Source organism: Dama dama, chromosome 4 (assembly GCF_033118175.1).
Source record: "Dama dama isolate Ldn47 chromosome 4, ASM3311817v1, whole genome shotgun sequence".
NCBI lineage: Eukaryota > Metazoa > Chordata > Mammalia > Artiodactyla > Cervidae > Dama > Dama dama.
The window spans coordinates 41,182,999-41,209,488 of NC_083684.1; the positions used below are offsets into that span (position 1 = coordinate 41,182,999).

The 26,490-nt window shown below is 46.6% G+C and overlaps 1 protein-coding gene and 1 long non-coding RNA gene across 3 annotated transcripts in view; one reads left to right on the forward strand and one right to left on the reverse strand.

Annotated features, from left to right (window-relative positions):
• Positions 1 to 9: 9 nt before the first annotated feature.
• On the reverse strand, positions 10 to 3,962 carry LOC133054128 (uncharacterized). The gene is made up of 3 exons (XR_009692374.1): positions 3,808 to 3,962; positions 2,054 to 2,146; positions 10 to 207 (listed from the first exon to the last, which is right to left on the reverse strand). It is a non-coding gene; the product is annotated as an uncharacterized LOC133054128 (long non-coding RNA).
• A 10,087-nt stretch (positions 3,963 to 14,049) lies between these two features.
• Positions 14,050 to 26,490, forward strand: part of CDH1 (cadherin 1) — a 71,824-nt gene continuing 59,383 nt past the window's right edge. The window contains exons 1-2 of one of the 2 annotated variants that reach the window (XM_061138813.1): positions 14,050 to 14,454; positions 15,340 to 15,454. In XM_061138813.1, coding sequence (XP_060994796.1) covers positions 14,065 to 14,454; positions 15,340 to 15,454 — 505 coding nt within the window. In that variant the 5' untranslated portion in view covers positions 14,050 to 14,064. The remainder of the gene's footprint in view (positions 14,455 to 15,339; positions 15,455 to 26,490) is intronic. The other variant, XM_061138814.1, reaches the window with a different exon arrangement.

The following is a 26,490-nucleotide window of genomic DNA, read 5'->3' on the forward strand; positions in this document are numbered from 1 at the left end:
GTGGTAACCGTACAGTGGAATACTGCTAAGCAAAAATGTATATATGTACAACATCGATGAATCTCAAAAGTATTTCTAGAAAAGGCGAAACTATAGAAACAGAAAAGAGCTGGGACTTCTCTGGTGGTCTAGTGGTTGAGTCTTCACCTTCCAATGCAGGGGGTGTGAGTTCGATCCCTGGTCAGGAAGCTAAGATCCCACATGCCTCTGGGCCAAAAAACCAAAATATAAAACAGAAGCAACATTGTAACAAATTCAATAAAGACTTTAAAAAAAAAAAGAAAAGAGCTCAGTGACTGGAGGGACTAAGAGTGGATGGAGAGACTGGACCCAAAGGGCACAGGGGAAATTTTTGGCATGACAGAAGCTGTCCTATATCTTGAGTTTGGGGGTTGATACATGATTGTATATGTTTGTCAAAATTCAGAAAATTTTACACCAGAAGGAATGAATTTTACTCTATGTAAAGCATACTTCAGTGTTTAAAGATAGATGCCCTTCTACAAGACTGGGTCACAGCCTTGGTGTGGTGAATGGGGCTTGTGTAACTCAAAACCTATGAGCCACGCCTTGCAGGGCCACCCAAGACAGATGGGTCATGGTGAAGAGTTCTGACAAAATGTGGTCCACTGGAGGAGGGGATGGCAAATCACTGCAGTTTTCTTGCCACGAGAACCCCATGAACAGTATGAAAAGGCAAAAGGGTATGACACCAGAAGTTCAGCCACTCAGGTTAGAAGGTGTCTAATATGCTCCTGAGGTAGAGCAGAGGACAATTACTGATAGCTCCAGAAAGAATGAAGTGGCAGGGCCAAAGCGGAAACGGCACTCAGGTGTGGATGTGTCTGGTGGTGAAAGTAAAGTCTGATGCTGTTAAGAGCAATATTGCATAGGAACCTGGGATGTTATGTCCATGAATCAAGTAAATTGGATGTGGTCAAGCAGTAGATGACAAGAGTGAACACTGACATCTTAGAAATCAGTGAACTAAAAACAGGGGAAAATGGTTTATGCAAAGAAAAAGAAAGAAGGCTTGAGATCTGTGGCTTCTGAGCAGTGAGGAAAGGGGGTTTCCCTTGCTTTCGCTGCAATCGACAGTTTGTAGAGCCTTCTTAAAGTCTGAGACCTGATGCCTAAAGCTCTGTCTCTGACTTGCTGGTGATCTTGGGCAAGTACCTTCCCCTCCTGAAAACTCAGTTGTCTTTTTTCCCAGAGAGGGAGGGGAATGCTCTGATAACCTCCAAAAAATGCACAAATATCTCCTGAGGTCTGATTCTCTGAAGACTACCCACAAAGTGTTATAGATATTCTTTTCAAATAACAAAAATGTTTTTAAAAAGTTCTTCTTGGAGCATTTAGAAGCATCTAGTGCTTTGCAGGTGTCAATTCACTTAACCCTCGCACCATCCCGAAGAGGAAAGAGTCATTTTTACCTCCATTGTATTAAGAAGGAAACCTAGGCACCTAGAGATTACATATTAATAACAAGATCAGCACAGGTCAGTATCCCTGGACTTGAACCCAGCCCTCTCCTGCCAGGGTCCAAGCTCTTATCCATCACACAGAATCAAATGATGTTTCTTAGGTGAGATTTATAACATCATCAGGGTCCAAGTCAGAAAAGACCGTGCTTTTATCCAGTTCAGTTTTTCAACTGTAGGTCTCCAGAAGTTAGTGAGACTTCAAATCTATTCACTGGGTCAGGATCACATTTTTTAAAAAATGAAAAAGGGTAAAATAGACTAATACAGGAGAAAATAGAATATATCAGAGTATATTGCACAGAGAAAAGTAAGTGTTATCTTGCGAAAATTTCAATTTCAGTGTGTGTATGTCCCAGCACAATATAAATGGGGGCCCAGATTGGAAAAGTCTGAGTAACAGTGGCTAATCTGATCTGTTTTAATCTGTTTTTAATCTCAGCCTCAGGTTGAGCCTGAGGCTCAGGAGGGGAAGCTAACCACCTAAGGTCACACAGCCAGCCTAGATTCTGGTAGTCTTTGCTCCCATGGCACAAGCCATTCAATCATTCATTCATTCAGTAGTTACTTACCTCGGCCTGCTTTGATCAGGCTCCGCAGTGAACACCAGGAATATCGTAACAAACAAGCCAGACCAGGCCCTGTCCTCCAGGGCCCTCCATCTCCTGAAAGGAATTCAAAGCAGCTGATGTGGCACATAATAGCCACCCTTTATATATATATATTGCTTATTCTGTGAAATATTGCTTATTCAGACACTGGTCTGAACAGGTACTAGCTCACTTTATTCCTACTCAACCCTACATGTGAGGTTCTACTGGCAGCACCAGCAAACCCATTTAATAGGTGGGGAAACTGAGGCACGAGGTCAATAACTTGCACATAACTAACTGTTGAATGGCAGAGCTCAGATCTGAGCCCAAACAGCCTGTCTCCAGAGTATGTTCTTAAGCACTACCCAGTTCTGCTTTTGGGGGAGTGGGGGTTCTGCAGTGTAAACCATAGCCCAGCAACAAGTCTCACCAGGGACAGAGTAGGGGAAGGAGAGGCTTACAAGGGGGAAGATCTTACTGCAAACACAGTCTCAGTATCTATCTTTGTGCTCTTGGCTTTTTAAATTTTATTTTTAAACTTTTAAAAATTTTTCCATCACATCATGACTAAGTTCGGTCTACTAAGAGGAACGTCTGCAGGGAACCCAGCCTCCAACCCCAGCCCCAGCAGGCACAGGCCAAAACTTGGAATTAAGAAGAAGGGAAGTGGTTTTGGGGGCTCCAAGCTGGACTGGAGCTCCCTGGCTGGAAAGGTGGAGCTCTGCAGAGGGGCAGGGTTCCTGCCCCAGGGAGCAGGCACCAGGCAGACCATGCCCCCCACCTTTTTGAGGTCCTTGGTCAGAGACGACCACCCTCCCCCAGGTGAGCAGCCTCCTCCTAATGCTGAAGGATCAGGCTATAGCTTAAATGTTAGTTTCTATGTGCCTAGTATCTGTTCACTCTTCTCTAGGTGACAACACCGTCATTTTTCTTTAGGGGACCACACCTCCCCTGCTCTTAGTCCATGTGGTCCTAGAAGGCTGATTCCTCTTACATCATGCCAGGGCTGGACACATGACCTGGTCTTAGCCAATCAGAACCACCTAGCTATCTCTCTGGCCACAGGCTTGGTTCATGTCTTCACATAAGCCAAGTCAGGGCATAAAAGTGAAACCTGAGACTTGCTGTACCTATTGGAAAAGCATGGTACTTAGTGGCTAGGATTGCTAAACTGGTGGGTTAGTAGTCTGTTTCTGCCTTGATAGAAGAATCTAAGAAGAAAATCAACATAGAGGAAAGCTGAGACTGAGCAAGACAGATCTATGATGACATAATTTGACCACCTGGAGCTATCCATGCCTGAAGTCCACCCATCATGTGCTTTTTGGTATGTGAGCCCTCAAATTTTCTTTTTCTACTTAGGCACATATGTTCCTGCAGTTTCTTTAGTCTGCTTTGCAGACTCTAAAGCTCCATACGAAAGGGGCAGCCTCTGATACACATGGTATTCAATAGAAAAGGGGACCCAGAAGTGAGCAGTTCCATTTATGCTATATCCAACCTGCGTCATGTCATCTGATTGGTGTTTTAACCTCCCTGAGCCTTGGTTCAGGTCTTTGGAAAAATGAGTTCCTTAGTGTTGCCTGGGGGGGTTGCAAACTGGATCGGGTGGCTACCCTGATCCTAATTAAAATCCTTCAATGGCTCACCATCGCTCTGGAGACGCAGTCCAAGCCACTGAGCGTGACTAACACGGCCCCTACCCCGAACCCTACAACACACACTCTCCTTACCTGCCTGCTGGGTCTAATCTCTGCCTCCTCCTCCAGCAAAACTGAATCACCTGAAAATGCTGAGCCCTCCTCCTCTCCTGACTTTTGCCCAGGCGGGCACACTCTGGCTAATTCAACTTAAATGTCACTCCCCCAACAGAGCTTTCCCCGAGCCCCTGTGCCTTCTCATCATCTTGAATCATTATCACCAGGGCTATCCTCCAACCAGGATCACTGATATGGGTATTCTAATGACTAAAATACAGTGTTGAAAAATTTCCACATCAGTTGGTAAGCAGCTGCTTCCCTGAGTCCCTCAAGTGGCCCCCAAGCCCCAGCCCCTCCTGCGCCCCCACGCCTCCCCCCCACCCAGCAACTGAAAGGGTAAAGCCTGGCACAACAGGAGGACTGAGGACCTTATGTTGGTGTGTTGATGTGTTGGCAGGTATCATTTTTGATTGTCCTGGTTCTTCCAGTTGTTAAATATTAATATCATCCTTGCTTATTGCCTTGGATCATAAATACCTGGTTCCCTTGTCTTATTCCACCAGACTGAAAGCTCTCTGAGGATGGGGAGGCACCTCCCTCACCAGCAAAGCACTAGGCACATACTGCGTGTTTACTAATAAAAGGATGGATGAATGAGTAAATGAATGACTGTGCTCTAAAATGTTGGAGAGTCTTTCTGGAAAATTATGGACCCCCATCCTCAGTCTGAACTGTGGAGTTTTCTCCTAGACTTCCGGTGAAAACCTTGCTCTTTGCCCAGGTTTTATTGCTCTACTGGTCGCCACTCCTGCAGGAAGCTGTCTCTCCAACTGCCATAGTCTGACTGTTGTCTGGTCAGCTTCACCTTCCCTTCCTGCAAGACTTGTACTCTTGCTGAGAACTGCTGGGCCCGGGACAACCAAGATGCACCCCTTTCATGAACACATGAGTGGGTGAGCACATGTGTGTATACTACACACACACACATACAGTGCTCACTGACTTAGTCTCAAAAAGCTCAAAATCATGGTTTTTAGAAAATCATGGTTTTTAGAAAACTAAAGGATCCTTCCAGCCAAGCCAACTGAGTCATTTTACAGACAAGAAACCAAGACTTGGGGAAGGAAAGAGATTTTGCTTCAAGTCACAAGACCTTACAATTCCCTACACTGTGCTCTAGCTGCCTCCTGGAGTTTGGTATTAGGTTGGCCAAAAAACTTCATTCAGGCTTTTCTATAATATCTTACAGAAAAACCTGAATGAACTTTTGGGTTAGGATTAGGGTTGTTCAATTGCCAAGTCGTGATGGACTGTTCTCCACCCCATGGACTGCAGCACGCCAGACTTCCCTGTCCCTCACCATCTCCCGGAGTTTGCCCAAGTTCATGCGCATTGAATCAGTGATGCCATCCAGCCACCTCATCGTCTGTCTCCCCCTTCCTCTGCCCTCAGTCTTTCCTTAGCATCAGGGTCTTTTCCAGTGAGTTACCCGTTTGCATCAGGTGGCCAAAGTATTGGAGCTTCAGCTTCAGCATCAGTCCTTCCAAAGAGTATTCAGGGTTGATTTCCTTTAGGATGGACTGGTTAAGGTTAGGCCAGGCCAAATGTGGCACAGAGTGATTTTTCTGGCTGCTGGTCCTGGAGAGGGTTGGCCTTGTCCACCTGGGTGTGAGACTAGAAAGAGCTCTCTTCTTTCATGTTTACTAGAACTTAGAAATGTTTACTTAGGACTTCCTGCCTTCCACATTTACCTAGGTTATTTCACACAATTCCCACAGCCACCCAACAAGGTGGATGGTATTATTAATAGTATTCCCATTTATGCAGATAAGGAAATTGAGGTCCAAAGTGTTTTAAGTGACTCATTCACAGGTTTAGAGCCAGCAGGGGGAAGAGCAGGATTCAGACCCAGGCAGAGAGGCACTAACGTCTGTGCTGGGAACCATTTTGTCTTACTGGTCTTGGAGCCAGAGCACCCACGTGAGGCCTGTTTCTGCCATGACCTCACTGTTCATCTTTCTGAGCATCAGTTGCCTCCTCTGCAAAATGGGGAGAATACCTTTTGCTCTATGGGCAAGTTGGAGGACCATATGGTTCGATCCAGGACCCAGCTCTCATCATTACCCCTACCCCACCCCTCATGTACTGGAAGCTCCAGCCTGGCTCAAAAACCAGTAAAAGTGAAACTGTTAGTTGCTCAGTCATGTCTGTTTTTTTGCGACCCCAAGGACTGTAGCCTGCCAGGGTCCTGTATCCATGGAATTCTCCAGGCAAGAATACTAGAGTGGGTTGCCATGCCCTTCTCCTGATTCCTGACCCAGGGTTAAAACCCCAGTCTCCTACATTGCAGGCAGATTCTTGACTGTCTGAGCACCAGGGAAGCCCAAAAAACCAGTATTTACCACCCCAGAGTCTGGAATGTCAGGTCAACTCGACAGACCATTTCTTGCTAAATTAAGCAAGGTTTACCTCTCATTTCAAATGGCACCTGGAAATAAAAGGCCGCCCTGATCTCAGCAGTGCAGCATGGAGATGAAAAGGCTTTGAACCCATCATATTCCGGCTCTGTCAGTTAACATGTCACCTTGGGCAGACCTCTTTATCTCTTGAGCCTCTGCTTCCGAATGTATAAAATGGGTGTAGTGAGAGCCCCCAAAGTCTATATGTTGACTGATGCTACTTAGAGTATTGTGAGTTCTGAGGAATGGTAGCTGTCACTTTTCTTACACACTATATTATAATTACTGGCATTTAGCATGATACTGGTACCTAGTTAGCATTCAAATAATATTTAATAATTAAGTGGATGAATGTTTACCTGTCTGCATCTCTCACCTTATGAGTTTCTTAAGGGCAGGAATCATATTTTGTTTATTTCTTTTTTTTTTTAAATTTTGTTTATTTCTGTGTTCTCATTGTTGAGCAGAGTACCTGGCACATGAGAGTGCTTAATAAATGTTTGTTGTTTTCCCTAATGATATAATAGATGTGGGCAGCCATCATCCATGGTGCTAAAACCACAAGGTGAAAGGCTGATGGAGAATGTGATAATACAACGATCAGCTGACACCAGCTGAATCTTGGTATCCTAAAAGTGAGTCAGCCAGTTTCTTGCTTCCTGATATGATTCTATAGGGAGGACTCCATACCACTTATGAAATATTTTTGCCTAAAAAAAATTGAATCTGACGTAAATCAAAGCTCCAGATCTGAGTACCAGTTTCCATGACATATGGGAGAGAGGGACATGGTAAGTGACATCATGAGGATGCATTCAGCCAAATATAAAAATGCAAGACCTCTAACAGGACAAATGACCTGGTATCTTAAAAAATAAATGCCACTTAAAAACAAACAAACTAAACAAACAAACAAACTCTGTAAATCTGGAATTACATCAAAACAGAAATAAGCAAACAAACCAAAATCTGGAATTACATCAGAACAGAAACAAGCAAACAAACAAAAAAGGATCTTTTCATTTTCTTGATTGTTTTTATGGTTTCAGAGTGTGTGTATATGCCAAATGTCAAACTGTCTACTGAAATACATGCAGTCAATTATACTTTTAAAAAGCTGGACTAAAAAGGATGGGGAGACTTTTACAAAGATAAAGAGATGCAAGGGACATACAGCCCAATGTAAAGTGTGACTCTTGCTTGAATTCTGATACAGAAATACTGTAGGAACTTCTCTAGTGGTCCAGTGACTAAGACTCCATGCTCCCAATGCAGAGCGCCTGGAGTTTGATCTCAGGTCAGGGAACTAGATCCCACATGCTGCAATTAAGAGTTTGCATGGGGCTTCCCTGGTGGCTCAAAAAATTGATGGTTTTGAACTGTGGTGTTGGAGAAGACTCTTGAGAGCCCCTTGGACAGCAAGGAGATCCAACCAGTCCATCCGAAAGGAAATCAGTCCTGAATGTTCATTGGAAAGACTGATGCTGAAGCTGAAACTCCAATATTTGGCCACCTGATGCAAAGAGCTGACTCATTTGAAAAGACCCTGATGCTGGGAAAGATTGAAGCTGGGATGAGAAGGGGACGACAGAGAATGAGATGGTTGGATGGCATCACCAACTCAATGGACATGAGTTTGAGTAAACTCCAGGAGTTGGTGATGGACAGGGAGGCCTGGTGTGCTGCAGTCCGTGAGGTTACGAAGAGTCGGACATGACTCAGTGATTGAACTGAATCCTTGGTGGCTCAGTGCTAAAGAACTCACCTGCAAGGCAGGAGATGTTGGTTTGATCCCTGGGTTGGAAAGATCCCCTGGAGAAGGAAATGGCAACCCACTCAAGTATTCTTGCCTGGGAAATGCTATGGACAGAGGAGCCTGGTGTGCTATAGCCCACAGGGTCACAAGAGAGTTGGACATGACTTAACAACTAAACAGCAATGCCACAAATAAAGGCCTTGAGTGCCACAATTAAGACCTGGTGTAGCCAAATAAATAAGTAAATATATTTTTTAAGCTGTTAAAAAAACACGTTTGTAAATCTATGGCTGATTCATATCAATGTATGACCAAAAAAAAAAAAAAGTAAAACAAATGATATATTGATAACTCTTTGAACTTCATAGATTTTCAAGCTATTAATAAAATTTATTTGTAAAAAAAAAAAAAAACACGTTTTTTAGCTTTTGGGCAATATTGAGGAATTATTGAGAATTTTATCAGGCATTACGACTTACTTGGATGATGGTCATGTTCTCAGAGATGAAGACTGAAATATTTACAGGGGAAATTATGTTACCTGGGATTTGCTTTAAAATATTCTGCAAAAATAAAAATGCAAGGGTACATTCATATTGAAATGCCCAAAATGTCTGGAACACTAACACCACCAAGTGCTGGTGAGGATGTGGCGCAGTGGGAACCCTCATTCACTGCCAGTGGGAATACAAAATGATGCAGCCACTTTGGAAGCCAGTTTGGCTTTTTCTTTTTTTCAAAACTCAACAAATATTTATCATATAACCAGCAGCCATGCTTCTTGGTATTTATCCAAAGGAGTTGAAAAACTTACATCCACACACAAAACTGCACATAGATGTCTGTAGCAGCTTTATTCATAATTGCCAAAACTTGGAAGCAAGCAAGATCCCCTTCAGTAAGTGAATGGATAAGAAAATTGTGATACATTGAGACAATGGAATATTATTCAGTGCTAAAAAAAGAAATTAGCTATCAAGCCAGGAAAAGCCATGGAACAACCTTGAATACATATCACTCAGTAAAAGAAGCCAGTCTGAAGGTCTGTATACTTTGTGATTCCCACTATATGACATTCTGGAAAAGACAAAACTTTGGAGACCGTAAAAAGATCAGTAGTTGACTGGAGTCGGGAGGAGGGAGGGATGAGCAGGCAGGCAGGGCACAGTGGATTTTTAGGGCAGTTCATCAGCTGGTAAAATCTGCCTGCAATGCAGGAGACCTGGGTTCGATCCTTGAGTTGGGAAAGATTCCCTGGAGAAGGGAAAGGCTACCCACTCCAGTATTCTGGCCTGGAGAATTCCATGGACTATACAGTCCATGGGGTCACAAAGAGTCGGACATGACTGAATGACTTTCACACACACATCACTTTTAATAAATGCACTGTTATAGTAGGGGTTGTTGTTGGGGAGGCTATGCATGTGCGGAGGAGGTGTTTGGGAAATCTCTGTATCTTCTACTCAAATTTGCTATGAACCTAAAACTACTTTTTAAAAAAATAAGTCTTAATTTTTTTTCAATTTTAAATGTATTTCTTTTTCTAAATCGAAGAATAATTGCTTTACAGAACTGCCTTGGTTCCTGCCAAACATCAACACGAATCAGCCATAGGTATACATATGTCCCCTCCGTCTTGAACCTCCCTCCCACCTTCCTCCCCATCCCACCCCTCTTGGTTGTCACAGAGCCCCGGTTTGAGTTCCCTGAATCATACAGAAAATTCCCATAAGAAACAGTCTTTTAATTTTCTTTTTAAACTCAAGGATGAAATTATGAAATGAGATTTGATACAATGTTCGCACGTTACAAAATTATACAAATTGCAAAAAAAATAACTTCTGGAGCTGGATGATGGATACATGGTGTTTTATTATACTATATGCTGATGTGCATTATACTATTTTCCTTGTGTTTGAAATAAAAATGTTTTTTTGTAGACTGAGCTGGAAGGGGTGGCACCCCTATCAGTTACCACATTTTAACAGGAGACTGACGTGGGATATCCAGTTTTTTCCCCTGCGTGCCAGCAGACAGGCCAGCAGAGGTGTCAGGAGACCCAGGAGCAGCTGGTATGGAGCCTCCTCTCCCCACTCAATGGGGAGCCTGATCCAGCTGCTGATCCCCAGCAATTCCATCGTCCCTGGGGTTCCTCCCCAGCGGGCTAGGGGGTCGGGCTCCTCTTGGCAGAGGCCAGGGGAGAGGTGCCCCTCCCAGTTTGAGTGCCATTATCACCACCCCTTTGCCAGAAGATGAAAGGGGCAGGACTGCCTGGGGAGTTAATCTTTAGCCTCCAAACTGATCCGTTGCCAGGACACCCAGGAACTGAAGGTCCTCCAAGACACACCCTGCAGGCACTAAGGAAATCTGATGTTGGTCATGCCAACCATGAAAGCCTGGTTAGCACCAGCAGTACAGTAGGGTCTGTTGTCCGCCTGGGTAGTACCTGCAAGGCCGCTGGTCAACATTTGTTTTCCCGGTTAATGCCTGAAATTCTACCATTTACATTGGACTGGCCTTCAGAGAGAACTTGATGCCAAGATTTTGATTTTTCTTCCCCCAAGTTGAGAAGCTAATGAACGTCATGGACCATACCTCCTGCACCAAAAGATTTGCTAACAATCTCAGGGGTTTCAGGACCACTCACCCCACTATGCCCACCCACAGACACCAGGTAAAGAACACGGGGTGGAGTTTACTAACTAGTTTCAAACTTTCCCTGCCTTTGAAAGAATTATATCCCAGAGCTTTCTTTAAAATGCGAATGACTCTGGGAAGGTCTAAATAACTAAACAGCCCCCATGAAAGAGATTTTCCTAGGAGAGGTCAGGGTTACCTAAGAGACTAACAGCCTGGGGGTGAGGCGTCTCCTTGGGGGCTTACAGTTTTTCCTGGAACCTGGAGGGGAATGCATTGAGCAGACAGAGCTAATAGCTGACTTCACTAGCACTTCCAAGAACCTTGTGAACTAAGTGCTACCAACATCCCCATTTTATGGATGAGGGAAACTGAGACTGGACTTGTTACCCAGCTAGTGGCAGAGCAGGAATCTGAACCCTCCATCAGCCTGAGATCAGGCAGCAGAGGCTCACCTTCACTTGCTCATTTGAGCCTCACAATGAGGTATCCTTTTTTGATGGAAGAAGACATTGAGGCAGTTCACGGAGGGCCACACAATGCCCTGTCTCCACAGGGACCCCCTTTGTGTCCCCTGTCCACCCTGGCTTATCCGGGACAGCTGAGGGCAGGCAGCCCACTCCCTGGAGCTTGGAGAAGGGCTTGCCGAGAAGTCTGAAGCAAGCTCATGCCCAACCTGTCCTCACTGCCTCTAATTGTTCTCTAAAATCCTTTATATTGAATTATCAGAGTTTAATGGAGGAGTCGATGAGAGCCACTGTGGAGCTGCAAGGCCAGGGCTTGCTGAGAGGAGGAAAGCAAAGCCCTAAAGGCTCCCTGGGCCAAGTGATGGTATAAAATATGAATTTTTACATAACTGAGGGAAAAAAAAAATAAACGGATGAGCCACCCCATGGGGGAAACGCCTCTCTGTATTTCCATTATCTTGGTTAATGTGCAGTCCTGCTGGAGCCCCAGTGGGAAAGGAAATACTGGAGCCTTTATCCTTCAAACCTCTTGGTGGGTTAGGAGGCAGAAATCCAAATGGCCTGGGCGTGTGCTCAGAAGCCCATTAAAATGGAGGGGACAGGTGGGGGCCAGGGAGCTGTACTGACCTGAAACAGTGTCTTGATTTGAGACAGTGCCCCTTCTCTGGGGTTGAGAAAGTAGCTGCAGTGGGCTCAGATTCAGCTTCAACTCTGGGTGAAATATTCTAAACATGGTCTTCCCCATGAGCATAGGGGATAGGGGCTGGTTATTTCTGAAGAACAACCTCCACACTCAACACTGACTGAGCAGTTGCTACCAGGTGCTAAGTACTCTGCTTAGTGATTTTCTTTCTTAAAAAAATATTATTCAGCCTTCTATTATATTTTTTATAATTTTATTTTACTATTATTATTTTGGCTGTGCCGGGTCTTCATTGCTTTTCTCCAATTGGGCTGAATGGGGGCTACTCTCCAGTTGTGGGGCTCGGACTTCTCTCGGCAGTGGCTTCTCTCATTGCAGAGCACAGGCTCTAGGGTGTGCAGACTTCAGCAGTTGTGGCTCCATGACTCTAGAGCATAGGCTCGGTAGTTGTGGCCCACAGGGCTTAGTTGCTCCGAGGCATGTGGGATCTTCCTAGATCAGGGATGGAACCTTTGTCTCCTGCGATGGCAGGCAGATTCTTTACCACTGAGTCACCAGGAAAGCCCCAGTGATTTTCTTTTCTTTTTTATTTTTTTGTGATTTTCTTATATTAGCTCCTAAGGACCTATTTCTACAGATGAAAATACTGACTTGCCCAAAGTCACATAGCTACACACTGTAGTTTTTGTTATTCTGGTTGTTACTGTATTTTTCCGGCTTTGTGTGTTTGTGTGTTAGATGCTCAATCGTGTCCAAATTTTTGTGACCTCATGGATTGTAGCCCACCAGGCTCCTCTGTCCATGGGATTTCCCAGGCAAGAATACTGGAGTGGGTTGCCATTCTCTTCTCCAGGGTATCTTCCCGACCCAGGGATTGAACCCAGGTCCCTGGGTCTCCAGCGTTGCAGGCATATTCTTTACCACCTGAGGCTCCAGGGAAACCCATTTCCAGCTTTGAGTAAGTGAGTGAAAGTCACTCAGTCGTGTCTGACTCTTTGCATCCCATGAACTAAACAGTCCATGGAATTCTCCAGGCCAGAATACTGGAGTAGGTAGCCTTTCCCTTCTCCAGGAGATCTTCCCAACTCAGGAATTGAACCCAGGTCTCCTGCATTGCAGGTAGATTCTTAACCAGCTGAGTCACAAGGGAAGCCCAAGAATACTGAAGTGGGTAGCCTGTCCCTTCTCCAGCATTTCCAGCTTTATTGTGATATAATTGACATATAACACTGTATAAATTTATCGGGTATAAAATGTTGATTTGATACATATATTGCAAAATGATTGCTACCATAATAACTAACACTTAGCTAACACATACCTAACTCATTGCTAACACTCCCATCATATCACATAATTACCATTTCTTTTTAAACACACTGTAGTTCTGATCATGCTTCAAGGGTAAAAGGAAAGATAATGTCCCTTACATGAGACATTGAAGTGAGTTATTCACAAATGACAGGTTTGGTTGATCTCTGATGGATCTCTTCCTGTCAACATTAAAGGACAGATTGAAACCTGCAGCTCCAGCCGGAAGATTATGTGGGGCCACATGAGGTGAAGCCAATAGAAGAACAGGCAGTGGAGGTGGGTTCCAGTCTTCTATTCTATCTTTCAAAGTCACTCAGTCGTGTCCCACTCTTAGCGACCCCATAGACTGTAGTGCACCGGGCTCCTCTGTCCATGGAGTTCCGTTGGCAAGAATACTGGAGTGGGTTGCCATTCCCTTCTCCAGGAGATCTTCCCGATCGGGGGATCGAACCCAGGGTAAAAGGAAAGATAATGTCCCTTGCATGGGACATTGAAGCAAGTTATTCTTGCAGACAGATTCTTGACCATCTGAGCTACCAGGGAAGCCCCCTACTACTTCCTACTGGCCTCAAATTCTTTATGCCTGGGTTGTCCCTCTATTAAATGGGAATAATAGCACAATTCTTGTGTTGTTTTGAGATGAAAGGAAATACGATGGATAATGTCAAATGCTTAGCACAGAGCCTGTGGCACAGTAACTTTTAATGCCCAGTATCAATCGTTACTTCTTATCGTCCCTCACATCTGTATAGAGCTTTTGTGGTGCACAAAACATTGGTCTTAATTAATTGTATGACAACTTCACAACAACACAGGAAGGCGTTTGTGATTATTTTACCATGTAGTAGGTGACGAAACTGAGGCTTTGAAAGGGTGGATTCTGCCCAGTGAATTGATTTGTCGATTCAAGAACCGATGGAGATCTGAAGTTTAAAAGACAGAAGTAGTGAAAGGGTGAAATCCTCTCTGGCCCCAGAGGTTAGCGAGCCACCGCGAGGCTGGTATTCAAACCTAATGGTAATAGGGATCGTGGAGCCCCTACCATTACGTGATGACTACTCCCAGGTCACCCGGTCAGCTCGCGGCTCCGGGGCGGGATCGGGGGCGGAGCGTCCGCCCAAGTCCGCGGAGGAAGCGGAGGCCTTGCCGCGCCGCTCATTGGCTGCGGCCGGCAGGTGCATCCTCAGCCAATCCTGGTGCCGGGGGCGGGGCCGTCCAGGCTCACCTGGCTCCCGCGGCGCCCGGCAGCTCAGTGGCGTCCGGAGCCTCAGAGCACCTGTGAGTCCGCGGAAGTTCTGCCAGGCTCTAGCCCGGCCCAACTCAGCTAGATCCTACTCAGCCCCCGCCCGGCCCGCCATGGGCCCCCGGTGCCGCAACCTGTCTGCGCTCCTGCTGCTGCTGCAGGTACGTTGGGTCCCCTGACTGCGCGGGGTGCCCTCCGGCCCCATAAGCCCCCAAACTCTTCTCTCGTCCCCTGCTCCCTCTTATTCTAAAAAAGTTTGGGTCCGAAGGGCCCGAATGGCCCGGAAACTGCGCCGCGCTCAGAACTCCATGGGGAAGGGAGTGGGAGAGGGAGCCAGTGATAGCGAAGGGCGAGCGCGGCTTTGCGGACGGCCTCCCGCAAATGCCAGAGGCGGGGGCGCGCCTCGCTGCAGCTTCCGGGTACTCGGGTGGGCGACGGGCGGGGAGTAGCGCGCAGGCAGCGGGGTGGGCGTCGGGGTGTGGGACGGGGATCCCTGGTCTAAGTCCGGGAGGAGCTGGGAACGAGGAAAGGAAAGCGGAACCAATAGGTAAAGGCACCTGCCCTGTAACGGGTAGTGAATAGGTATGCCCCCCACCCCCGGGATAAGAAAGGATGAAGAGAGGTCGGACGCCCGCGGTCTGAGGAACCGGACTTAGGAGTGCGAGCGGTCCCGGTATAGGGAGAGTGGAATCGGGAAGATGCCTCCAATGAAACTGAAAAGGAGACTGAAAGGAAAGGGGTGCTGAGGCTGGAGAAGGTGAGCCAGCAGCCTTCCCTCCTGAGAAGTCCCGGAGGCTTGGCGGCCACAGGTTTCCGAATGAAAGACTCTGACTTGGCTGGCTGGCTGCCCTGTGGGGAGGAATGGGGGGAGATGGGGGTGGGGGGATGGGGGTGGGGGAAATGCGGGACAGTGGGGGTGGGGTGGGCCCACCCCTCCCACAGTATTGGTGCCAGCAGAGAGGGAAGGGAGGCGCTGCTGGTTTCGGTGTGGGCAGGAGGGGGGCCCCGCCAAGTCACCCCGGTTTCATACCTTTCCCCTACCCCAGGTCTCATCGTGGCTCTGCCAGGAGCCGGAGCCCTGCATTCCTGGCTTTGGCGCTGAGAGTTACACGTTCACAGTGCCCCGGCGGAACTTGGAGAGAGGGCGAGTCCTGGGCAGAGGTGAGGGCGCGCCGCCAGTGTCCCTGAGCCGGGTGGAGTGGGAGTGGGCAGGGTCGGAGAAATGGCGCTCCTACGCCCGAGGGCTGGACTGGGCGAGCACCGTCTTTCCTGGTTCAGGTGACACCCTTTGTAGATTACACAGATGCGGGCATCTAAACTTTTGCCAGGATACAGCGTTGGGTTTGAGAGGCTGTCTTGTATGGTTGACTTAGTTACGGGGCCCTTCGGTGTGTCCCATATTATCCTGACCGCTTTAAGACAGTCTGTCCTTTCCAACATCTAAAACTTGATGTGTGGGAAGAGGGAGGTGGGGGAGGTGGTAATTCCCGTTTTTTAACTGAAGAGCAAATGGGAGGCTCAGGAGGGTGGAGTCCACTGGCCCCAGGGTCAAAGTAGAAATCTGATCTAGGTTCTGACTTCCAGGCCCCATTCAGCATCTCTGGGATGATTGAGGAGTCCTCTCTTGGTTACTAGGCTGTAATTTTTGCTCATAGAGATGAAAATATTTTTATACAGGTATTATTTCCCCAAGGAATAGTGGGGGGGGGGGGGCGTTGGTGTTTTTTTTTTTTTTTTTTTTTTTCTTAAAGCCTGGTGGCCCTGACTCAGGGAATGAAAAACAGACACAGTGTACTTCTGGGTCTTATCACTGTGATAATCAGGATTCTAGATTTTGCTTTGTTTCACTTCGTTATTGCCTGGGACTGAGAGCCAGGAAAGGTTGGTTTCTCTTCTGGTTTCACTGATCTCCAGGTGCTTATTTCCTATCAAAGGACTTTCTCCTCCCTCTTGATTTGGTTGACTGGACGAGTATCATAAGAATAAAAGGAACATTTTTTGAAAGAAGGACTCACCCACAATACCCCTAAGGGAGTTCACTGTTTATTCTTCCAGTCTTTGGCCACATGAAAAATGCAGCAATCATGCTATAAAATTTTTTTCAACTATAGAAGTTGTTCCAACAGTAGGCGACTTTTTTTTTTAACAGAGAAACTGCAGCTTGATTGATTAAACGTATTTGTTTTTCTGAGGCCCGTCTGTGTTGTGTGAAGCTTTCTTTTGGGTCAAAAAGGAAAAAATAGGGTGTTGTCTGCTTGATTTTTGCATTGGGCCCCCCATTACTTGGCCCGTCTCAGCTTGTGTTCTGCTGGGCCCTGTGCTGGACCCTAGGAGTGATTGAGGACTTAAAGGAATACCGTACCCTTGCCCTTGGTATTTCCCATTCCAGCAGGTTGATGAGAAATGTCCTGAAATGTCTCAGGACCTGCTTAGAGGACACTGTGGTCTATGGGCACTTAGGTGGCAGTGTGGGTGGCTGGGGATGGGTATCAGTGGGGAGCAAAGACTGGCTTCTGGGAGGAGGCAAAGTTGACTGAACCTTGAATTCAGGGCAGAGGTTAGAAACTGTGTGTACATCTGTGTGTGAGGTGTTGCGACACAAGTATTGATCACTTTCTTGGTTTTCTTTCACCAAGACATCTGGTAACACCAAAGGTGGGCTAGTCTAGTTTTTATCCCCCACCACCAAGTTCTTGTATCTGACATGATATTATTATTGTTACATGATAATAATAATATTGTTATTATTATTATATTATTATAATTATTAATAATCACACCTATTCACTTTTGAACCAGACTCTGGTTCAAACTCTGGTTCACATATTTCACCTCATTGAACCTTATGACGCTGGGCACCATTGCCATTTCTGTTTTGAGATGAGGAAACTGATGCATAAGGCAATTCCATACTCTGCTCAGGGATCAACAGCTGGTCTTTCTCCCATTCCTTTCTCCTCTTAATCTCAAAAAAAAAAAAAAAAGAAAGTGTATTTGGGGAACTCATGCGCATTGTGAAGTCCTCCTCCTGGTGTGCCCTGGAGAGCAGAGGTGGTGATAGAACTGGACCCCAAGGGGGGCTGGTGGTGATGGAGGTGGACCAGACCTGGTGGCAGGTGGAAGGAGCCTGTAGCTGGTGGTGGTGATGAGAGAAGCGGCCTCTGGAATCCTGGTGCTCACGATGTTGGTTCCAGTTCCCTTTCTGTCTCCACACCTGGTGGCTCAGCAGTAAGGCATCCATGTGCCAATGTAGAGGACCTGAGTTCAATCCCTGGGTGGGGAAGATTCCCTGGAGGGGGAAATGGCAACCTGCTCCAGTATTCTTGCCTGAAAAACCCCATGGACAGAGGAACCTGGTGGGCTACAGTCCAAAAGGTCAGACATAACTGAGCACACACAGAGAAACACACACACCTAGCCCCACTCAACGGATTTCCTGACGTTTGATTTTTTTGGCCTTTTTGGACCATAAGGTCTCTTTCCAATCCATTGTGGACTTGCCCCAGGATGAAAGTGCCCTTCTGGTAAAAACATGCAACTTCAGGGAACTGGCTTTGTGATTTTAAAAAGGCAACCAGTCCATGGCTGATTCATATCAATGTATGACAAAACCCACTGGGAAAAAAAAAAAAAAAAAAGGCAACCAGGATTTAGGGAGGCAGCCTCATTCCCTTTGGACAGTCCAGGAAGATGGAGGCTTGGGATATTAGTGCCAGGTTTAAACATTGGCCCCATGGGGAATTTGCTGCATGGGAGCATGAGAATGAGGAGACTGTGATGTTATGTCCACAGGTGGCTGAAGAATGTCAGGAATAGGGTTTTGACCAAACTCGGGGGGTCTTGGGATGTAGTTTTCTGGGTCATTCCTGTGTCCTGTGAAATGGCTGAACCCCACCATCTCACTCAGTTTTGTATTTATTACTTTGGTTTCTCTCCAGGTTTTAGAATGGAGAATGTTCAAATAAACAAACAAAAAACATCAAAAGCACAACTGTAAATTGGTCTTTAGAATTTCTGATTATTTTCCTTTTTTTTTTTTTTTTTAAATACAAACTTGTTTGCGAAACCCAGGCGTTAGTTTCGGGTCTCAGGAGTATTATCCTAGTGCATTCAGCTTTGAGTTGATTGAGGGGTGGTGTTAAAAAAAGAAAAAAGCCAGGCAGGCTTTCAAACTGATGGTTTCTTTGCTTTGCTTCCTCCACCACCTGGCTTTAGGCAAACAGGGCTTATATTTTGCATTTGAGCTCTGACTGCTTGATGGATGGCCCGTGCTCACAGGCACCCACCTGTGTGGGTTAAATACACCCATTTCCCCCTCCTTCTAAAAGATGTGCTGAAAGGTGATGGAAACAGTATGCAGGCCCCCTAATTAAACCAGGCTTTAAAAAACAAATATGGAAGCCTGGTTGGGGTTACCTTACATCATAAGATCCCCACTTCCCTGCCCCTCAAACTCCCAGATGTCATTTCCCTTACTGGCTCTTACTTCCCTTTACTGACAAGGGTTGGTGCCCAGACCCTGGGGAAGGAGATTAATGGCCCATCGTCCTGCCCTTGCCTTTGTGTCTCACGAGAAGTGGCAGAAAAGACCCGAGGAAGGTCACCAAAGGAAGACTGGTGGCTGCTGCTTCTCTACTGGCCACTAGAACTGCCTTTCCCCTCTGCTAGGGAAATCCCTGTTTGCTTTTTGGGGCTTTTTATTGAATGAACCTTTTTCCGGAATGCTCCTTCCAGCCTCAGATATGCCAGACGCTGAAATAATCAGCTCTCACATCTCCCAGAAGCTGCCAAAACCCCAAAATCCCTTAAAGGCAACCATCACAGTCAGACTTCCTGGGTTTCCACTCTGCCTCCACCCGCATCTCCATTCAGGGCTGTAGGCTTTCAAGGAGGCAGTTGGGCTGGGGCTGATTAGGATAGGAGTTCCAGGAGTTGAAAGACCAGACTTGAATTTCCACTACTAGCTGTGTTCAGTTCAGTTGCTCAGTCGTGTCCAACTCTTTGCGACCCCATGGACTGTAGCACGCCAGGCTTCCCTGTCCATCACCAACTCCCAGAGCTTACTCAAACTCATGCCATCAAGTGGGTGATGCCATCCAACCATCTCATCCTCTGTTGTCCCCTTCTCCTGCCTTCAGTCTTTCCCAGCATCAGGGTCTTTTCCAGTGAGTCAGTTCTTCACATCAGGTGGCCAAAGTATTGGAGTTTCAGCTTCAGCATCAGTCCTTCAATATTCAGTACTGATTTCCTTTAGGATGGACTGGTTGGATCTCCTTGCAGTCCAAGGGACTCTCAAGAGTCTTCTCCAACACCACAGTTCAAAAGCATCAATTCTTCAGGGCTCAGCTTTCTTTATGGTCCAACTCTCACATCCATACATGACTGCTGGAAAAACCATAGCTTTGACTAGTCTAGCTGTGTGACCTTGGGTAAATCATGTTACTTCTATGACCCTGTTTCTTCATCTGTAAAACTGGGGGGCAGGAGGGCAGAATTGTTGTGAGGATTAAATTTGAATATTCATTTCTTCACTTGGATTCTTTGGTCAACAACTGTGAGTTGAGCACAGATTGAGTGTCAGCATTGGGCTGGATATGGGATTACAGTCATGAATAAAGCTGATGTGGGTTGAACATAAAGTGAGAAGGATGTAAGGAAACAGGGAAGAGTCATTAAATGGCTCATATTTCTTAAGGACAGAGTTTGTACTCATATTATTTTGAACAAATGAATGAATGAATATTCACTACCTCTCACCCCTTGGTTTATTTTTCTCATCTCAAACTGTGGCCTGGGGCTAGCCTCTGGTATTGACTGTAATTGTCAGGGAGAATGGGGTCTGTTAGAACTTTCTAGATGCTCGTGAGGGCTTCAGGCCCAGCCAGTGGCTCTTGAGGCTGGGGTATACTGATAAGTGTGTCTACGGATATAGGGTACTGAGTGCTTCCCTCTGAAAGCCAGGGAGAGCACAGAGGGCAGACCTCAAACCTGATTCTGGAAATGGAAGGGCAGTTATTAGACATTTTAATTTTTTTTTGTCTTTGGTCCATTAAAAAAAAAAAAAAACTGTGGTGTCTCTCTCCTTCTCCCTCCCCTCCTCTCCTTTTCTCTGTTACTAATTGAAGTTTTCCTTTTATATACTTCAGCTTTTGCTTGTTACTGTTGGGAGCGTTTTATGCCCCCTCTTTCTGTTATTTTTCCCCTTCCCTTTCCTTCCTCTTATCAACCTCAATCCTCCACTCCCCCACCTCTCAAGGCCCAAGAAGATTCAGAAGGTTCTTGAGTCAGACTGCCTAGATTGGAATCAGGAATTCCTTGCCAGCTGAGGGACGTTGGCCCAGGACTTTCTAAACCTCAGACTGCCTTTCTGTTAACTGGGCGTACTAGTACGCGTGTCACCTTGTGCATCAGGTGCCCAGTGAAGGTGACACGTTAAAGCCCCTAGGTGCTTGTGTGTGAGACTCTGCCTTGTCTTACCTTTGGTTCAGACGTTTCCCTGTGTGCTCTCTCATGCAGCAAACCAGCCAAACCAGTTTCCTCACTCTCCCCGTTTCTGTGTTAAAGCAAACACTGCTCTGCAAACAGCAAATAGTGACTAGACCAGAGTGCCCTTTGCTAGGAAAGGAAATGCTCCAGTGTATTCTAGCTTGCCGCTGTGCAGTGTGCTGGGGGGTGGGAGGCGAGGCTGGGGTGGGCTTGCCTGTGGACCTGCCCATAAATATTGTTCAGAATTGGGGTGGGAGGGGTCAGTGGGCAAGGAACAACTGGGTTAGGGCAGGGGCCAGAAAATGAGGGTAACCTTGAACCTGGCAGCCTTTGCTTGGTTTTGAAACATATTTCATAATACACGTGGCTTAAGGATGCCTGTCTATTCTTCAGTTTCATAAAATGCTGTGCCCTAGCCCCTGAGACCCTGGCTAAGCATCAGATTACCTCAAAAATCCCCTGCAGGTTCACTGAGCTATAGTCTCTGAAAGGGGAACTTCTGACAGGGCATTTTAAAAAGCTCCCAAAAAGTCTACCTGATTCATCACCCCAGATGACTCCAGTGGCTTGATTCCCGAATGTTTGATGAGTAAATACCCAGTGGCAGCCAGGGTGTGGACATCTGTTGTCCAGGGATCCAAGGGCACCCTTGATCCAGAAGGATAAGACTGATCTTTCCGCCATGCCAGTGAAGGAGACCTCTAGGGGTCATGGGTAGAGCCCATGGGATGGAGATGGGGGTGGCGCTGGGAAGTAGCCAGTACACAAACCTCTCCTCACTGTGCACCCAGTGCTGGGGGTCTTCAGGGAGATTCTAGAAATTCTGAGACTCCCCGCCCCCCACCAGTGGCTATTCCCATTTACTGGAGAAAGTCATTGGTGTGGGAAAATATTCAGAGGATTGGAGCGGCAGTCAGTTATACCCCTGGACCTTGGTGAATGAGATGGCGGTCCTTTGCTGGGGAAGAGAGGGGAAAGAGCAGCCAGTGGAGAAGGAAAATTAATTCTTGGTTAGGAGAGTGTTAGTTTCTAAAGACCCAGAAGCGGCATCATCTTGGAGGCATTTGGGAATTTAAGGTCTGGAGGCCGAGAGACAGCAGGCACCAGTATAAATGGGAATTTGTATAGGGCAGTGCTCCTTTCCCCTTAATCTTGTGTCAGTAGATGCAGAGGTGTTACAGGGACCCCACACACTGGAGGAGAACATGATGGAAGGGCTCTGCTGAGGGTATTTATCTGGAGGCGGCCAGCGAATAAAAATACAAGTGTTCTGTTTCTAACCAGTATTAGGAGTGGGACCTGCAAAAGTGGGGTCCTCACAGACCTGACAGCTGAGCTAATCCTCCCGGTGGCCCAAGGCAGGAAGTGGTGTTATCTCCTACAGACTCAGAAGTTGGACAGCTTGTCTGGGCTCACCCAGCCAGGTAGTGGCAGGGCTGGACTTTTATCTTCGGAAAACTGTGCTCTTTCCCACGCCCCTCAACCACCCTGTCGCCACACTGCATCTCCCGTGAGACTGACTCACCTTTAAAAAAAAAATTATTTTAGTGTTTTTTGGTTGCCCTGGGTCTGTGCTGCTGTGTGCAGGGTTTGTCTAGTTTCAGAAAGTGGTGGCTGCTTTTCGTTGTGATGCTCGGGCTTCTCCTTGTGGTGACTGCTCTTGTTGAGCTTGGGTTTTAGGTGCCTGGGCTGTAGTAGTTTCAGCTTTCTTAGTTTCGAACCCTGCATTGCAAGAGAGACTCTTAACCACTGGACCACCAGGGAAGCCTGCTAACTCACCTTTTTGAGGCAAATTCCTTCTCCCCTTTGAAAAACAGGTCTTCACACTTTTTGCATTTCGCTACTTTTAGTTGTGATGCTAGAATTCAGCCTGTTTTTTTGGAGGACCTCTTTTGTCTTTCACCTCTGAGCCATTTTCAGCCTCTGTCCCTTTTGACTTTCATTCAGAAAAATACTAGGTGAACTGCACTTTTTTTTACCTTTCTGTCTTTTCAACTTTCTGGGTCTCTGAACATGCACAATTATACTGGCATTCCAGGCGGGTTGGGAGGGAAAGTGTCCTAAACAAACTCATGTTCTAACCCAGGACCAGCTCAATGTGTGAGAGCCAGGCAGAGGTCTGGATGTGGATCTGTCCACACCAGGAAGAGGGAACACGTACCTGGGTCCCTGTGAGCTCGGGTGTCACTACTGGGACCGCCTGGGACCTGCCTGAAGAGTTGAACCTGCTCCCCCTGAGGAAAATCATAAATGGTGGCCAGCACAGGATCCTGTGGGATAATTGGCCAAGGTCTAGATAATCATTAGTGGGCTTTGTAATTAGAGGAGCATGTAACAGGCCAAAAGCCCTTCAGATTTACGATACCTGGGCAAGTTGAAGGCTAAGAGGAACACCTGTTTCTGTGGTTTGGCACTCAGACACACCAATGCACCTCCTCTGTTCCCAGGAGAGTTTTCCCAAAAGACTTTTTTTTCCCCCCAGCGTCTTCACACCGATATTGCAACAGCCTCCCCTCTGGTCTCCCTGCTTCTTCTGCCCCTCCCCCAACAGTCTTATCTCTTTTTTTTCCCCCAACACAGTCTTTTCTCCACTCAGAAGTCAGAGTGATGGCTTTTAAAATTTAAGTTAGAGACCATCACTCCTATTCAATATCTGCCGTGGTTTCCCATTTTTACACAGGGTGAAAGCCAGTCTTTTCTCAACTTATAAGCCTTTCACAATCTGCCTCCCTTACCCCCACCCCCTGCCCCACACCTTACCTCTTGCCCTGACTGTACTTAGAACACATCAGGCACACTTCTGCCTCAGGGCCTTTGCACTGTCTATCATCAACAGTAGTTTCCCCCTGCCAACTGCATGGCTCACTCCTTTATGTCTTCAAGTCTCTGCTCAAATGTCACCCTCTCAACGAGGCCTTTCTTGAACCCCGTGTTGGAGGCGGTAACCCTTTCTCCCTTCTTTGCTTCATTTTCCTCTGTATTGCTTTTCACCATCTAACGTATATTTCACTTATTTCTCCTGTCTACCGTCAGTCTCCTCCCGCTAGAACAAGAGCTCCCTGAGGCCAGGGGCTTTTTGTCTTGTTGAGTTCACAGGCTGTATTGGTATTGCACCTGGAATTGTTCCTGGCACATATTTGGTATCAATAATTATTTGTTGAATGAATGAATGAGGTTTCAGAGTGTACATATAGGTCTGTACATATCTTTTGCTTTTAGAAGTTATTCCACTGTGGTGCCTTTTTCCAAACAAATTGAGATACAATTGACATATATTAGTTTCAGGTATTATTGTGCTTTTTATTTTAAAGAAAAGAGGAAATTTTCTCAGTATCGGTCACAGAAGGGACACCAGGAGAAGAGGATGTTCTCAGGGCCTGTGTCTCCGCTTGGCACTCCCCAGTTTCTCTGAGCCCTGCGCATCCCTGGTGTAACCTTACCTCATTGTCTTGTCACAAAACAGCTTGCCGGCTAGAGTGAAAAAGTCAGATGAGCCATTTCTTCCCCACACTTCTTGGTGTAAAGAAGCACCTGATCAAAATCTAAACAAGAGACCTGAGCCCGCCAGAGCCATCTGTTTGGTTTCCTATTGTCTGGGTGACACCTTCCTTGAGCAGGGCTTCCAGATACACCCAACACCTTCCCGGGTATCCTTCATGCCCATTAATTGTTCAAGACTCAGTTTCCGTTCTTCCAGTTCTTGGCAGTGCATAGGAGCCTGGAGGGAGCTGGTAGAGAACTGGAGGATGCAAAATACTCAAAGACAATAATCCTCTCTTCTTATGACAGAAGAGTTGTTATCATAACACTGGACGGGTAGTACGTGCTATGTCTCCCGAACTCTTTCGCAATGCTGTCTCTCCCTTGCACCTCACAAAGCCAGTGGTGACAGACCCTGAGCAGCTGCAGTTCACACAGACCAGAAGTGGGAGAGCCTGGCTGCTTGTTCAGCAGCTATTAGACTCCAAGGTCTGCACTCTTCACAGCAGGAAAAGCCAACTAAGCAGACGGTCTGTGAGCAGCCAAGTGAAGGCGATGGATAGTTCCTGCTCTGAATGACTTGGAGAGACATCCCTCGGGATGACTGAGGCATTCCTTTGTCCACGGAACAAGTTCACGTTGGGCACTTACCTAGCACTGTGCTACACGTTGGGGACCTTGTTGTTCAGTTGCTCAGTCATGTCCTATTCTTGGGGATCTAGCAGAGGACAAAAGACAATCCTTGTCCTCGTGGATTTCCTTCTCTTCTCGTTGGAAGAGACTGGGGAAGGCAGTTGGATCGTGATCTATGGAAGGGAAAGAAAATACTGCAGGAAGGGTGATAAGAATTGCGTGTGCTGGGGTGGGGGGATTTGAGGGAGGTCTTCACTAAGAAGAAAGACATTAGTGTAAAGACCTGAAGAAGTGAGATGCTGAATATGTAATTAGAATTGGATTGTTTCTTGAGACAGCGGGACTTTCCACATTCTTTCTTTTTTTTTTTTGGCTGGGCAGCATGAGAGAACTTAGTTCCCTGAATAAAACCCTTGCCCCTTGCAGTGGAAATGGGGAGTCAACCACTGGACCACAAGGAAAGTCCCTCCCTCCATTCTTTAAGGCCACATTGGTGCCAGGTAATGACCATACTCTGGGCAGGCATTTTTCTAGAGGAATAATCCCGAGAACTAATTGTCACCACACAAACCAGGATCCGGTTCTCTTTCCTTGCTACCCACCCCTCTCCCCATGTTGGTGTGTGGCCCAAGAGGAATGTGGCTCCACATATAGCTTCTTCCTCATGGCAGAGGGGGCCGGAGGAGGGTTGCATGTCTACCAGGGTCCCAGGACCTGACAGAATGAAGTCTGGATTCATATGAGGGTTTTCAGACAGCAAACTTCCTCCCCCACAAATTCTTCATCACAACTGTGTGGGAGCCTTTGAAAAGGGAATGAGTTGACCAACTTGTTTGTGGAAAAGCTGTGGCTTTTCCATAGAGAACGTCACCCCTTGAGTCAGCTTGGTCTAAGAACCTGAGCCTATTGACAGGTGGGGCAGGGCCCTGAATCACGGCCATCGAGAGGCCTCTCCCGGTGAGGTTATTGTATCAGAGATTGAATCAGCTCCCTGACATCACCTCTCATGGTCACAGGTACTCTTGGTGCCAGCTCTTACTCATAAGTCCTGGGAGATACTGGCCCTAGATCTCTGCATTCTTAACAAGGAGCCTGTGGCCTTGCGGGAATGACTGGGCTCAACAGCTGCTGGGGAGGGTCACGTGGCTGATTTCATTCCCACCCCACCTCCTGGGCCTGTCATCATGACTAAACTTTATAGAGAAATGAGAATTTGTGGGTGTGCTTCCTGTACCTTTTGCCTTCTCAAGTCTGCCTTTCTGAAGAAATGCTCGTCTGTGCCTCACAGATGGATACTTCAGAGCTTGTCAGAGTCTTTGGTTTTGAAACTTCTGTGTAAATTGTGCTGATTTTTCTTTGGACTTTGGAATTCAGTTATGGTTTCTTTTCTTTTCTCTCCCCTCTGCTAATCTTCTCGCCTAAGCCATGGGAGTACTTAAGACTTGGGAATTAAATACCCGAGGAGGCTGTTCAGCCTAGAAAACTTACATCACTTAGCAGGTGTGAGGCTTGACTCTTAGTTTCAACAGAGTTTTGATAGCAAGGTTGTGGCTTTCATCTTCAGCATTTATTTCTCTTTTAACCTGTGAAATGAAGGA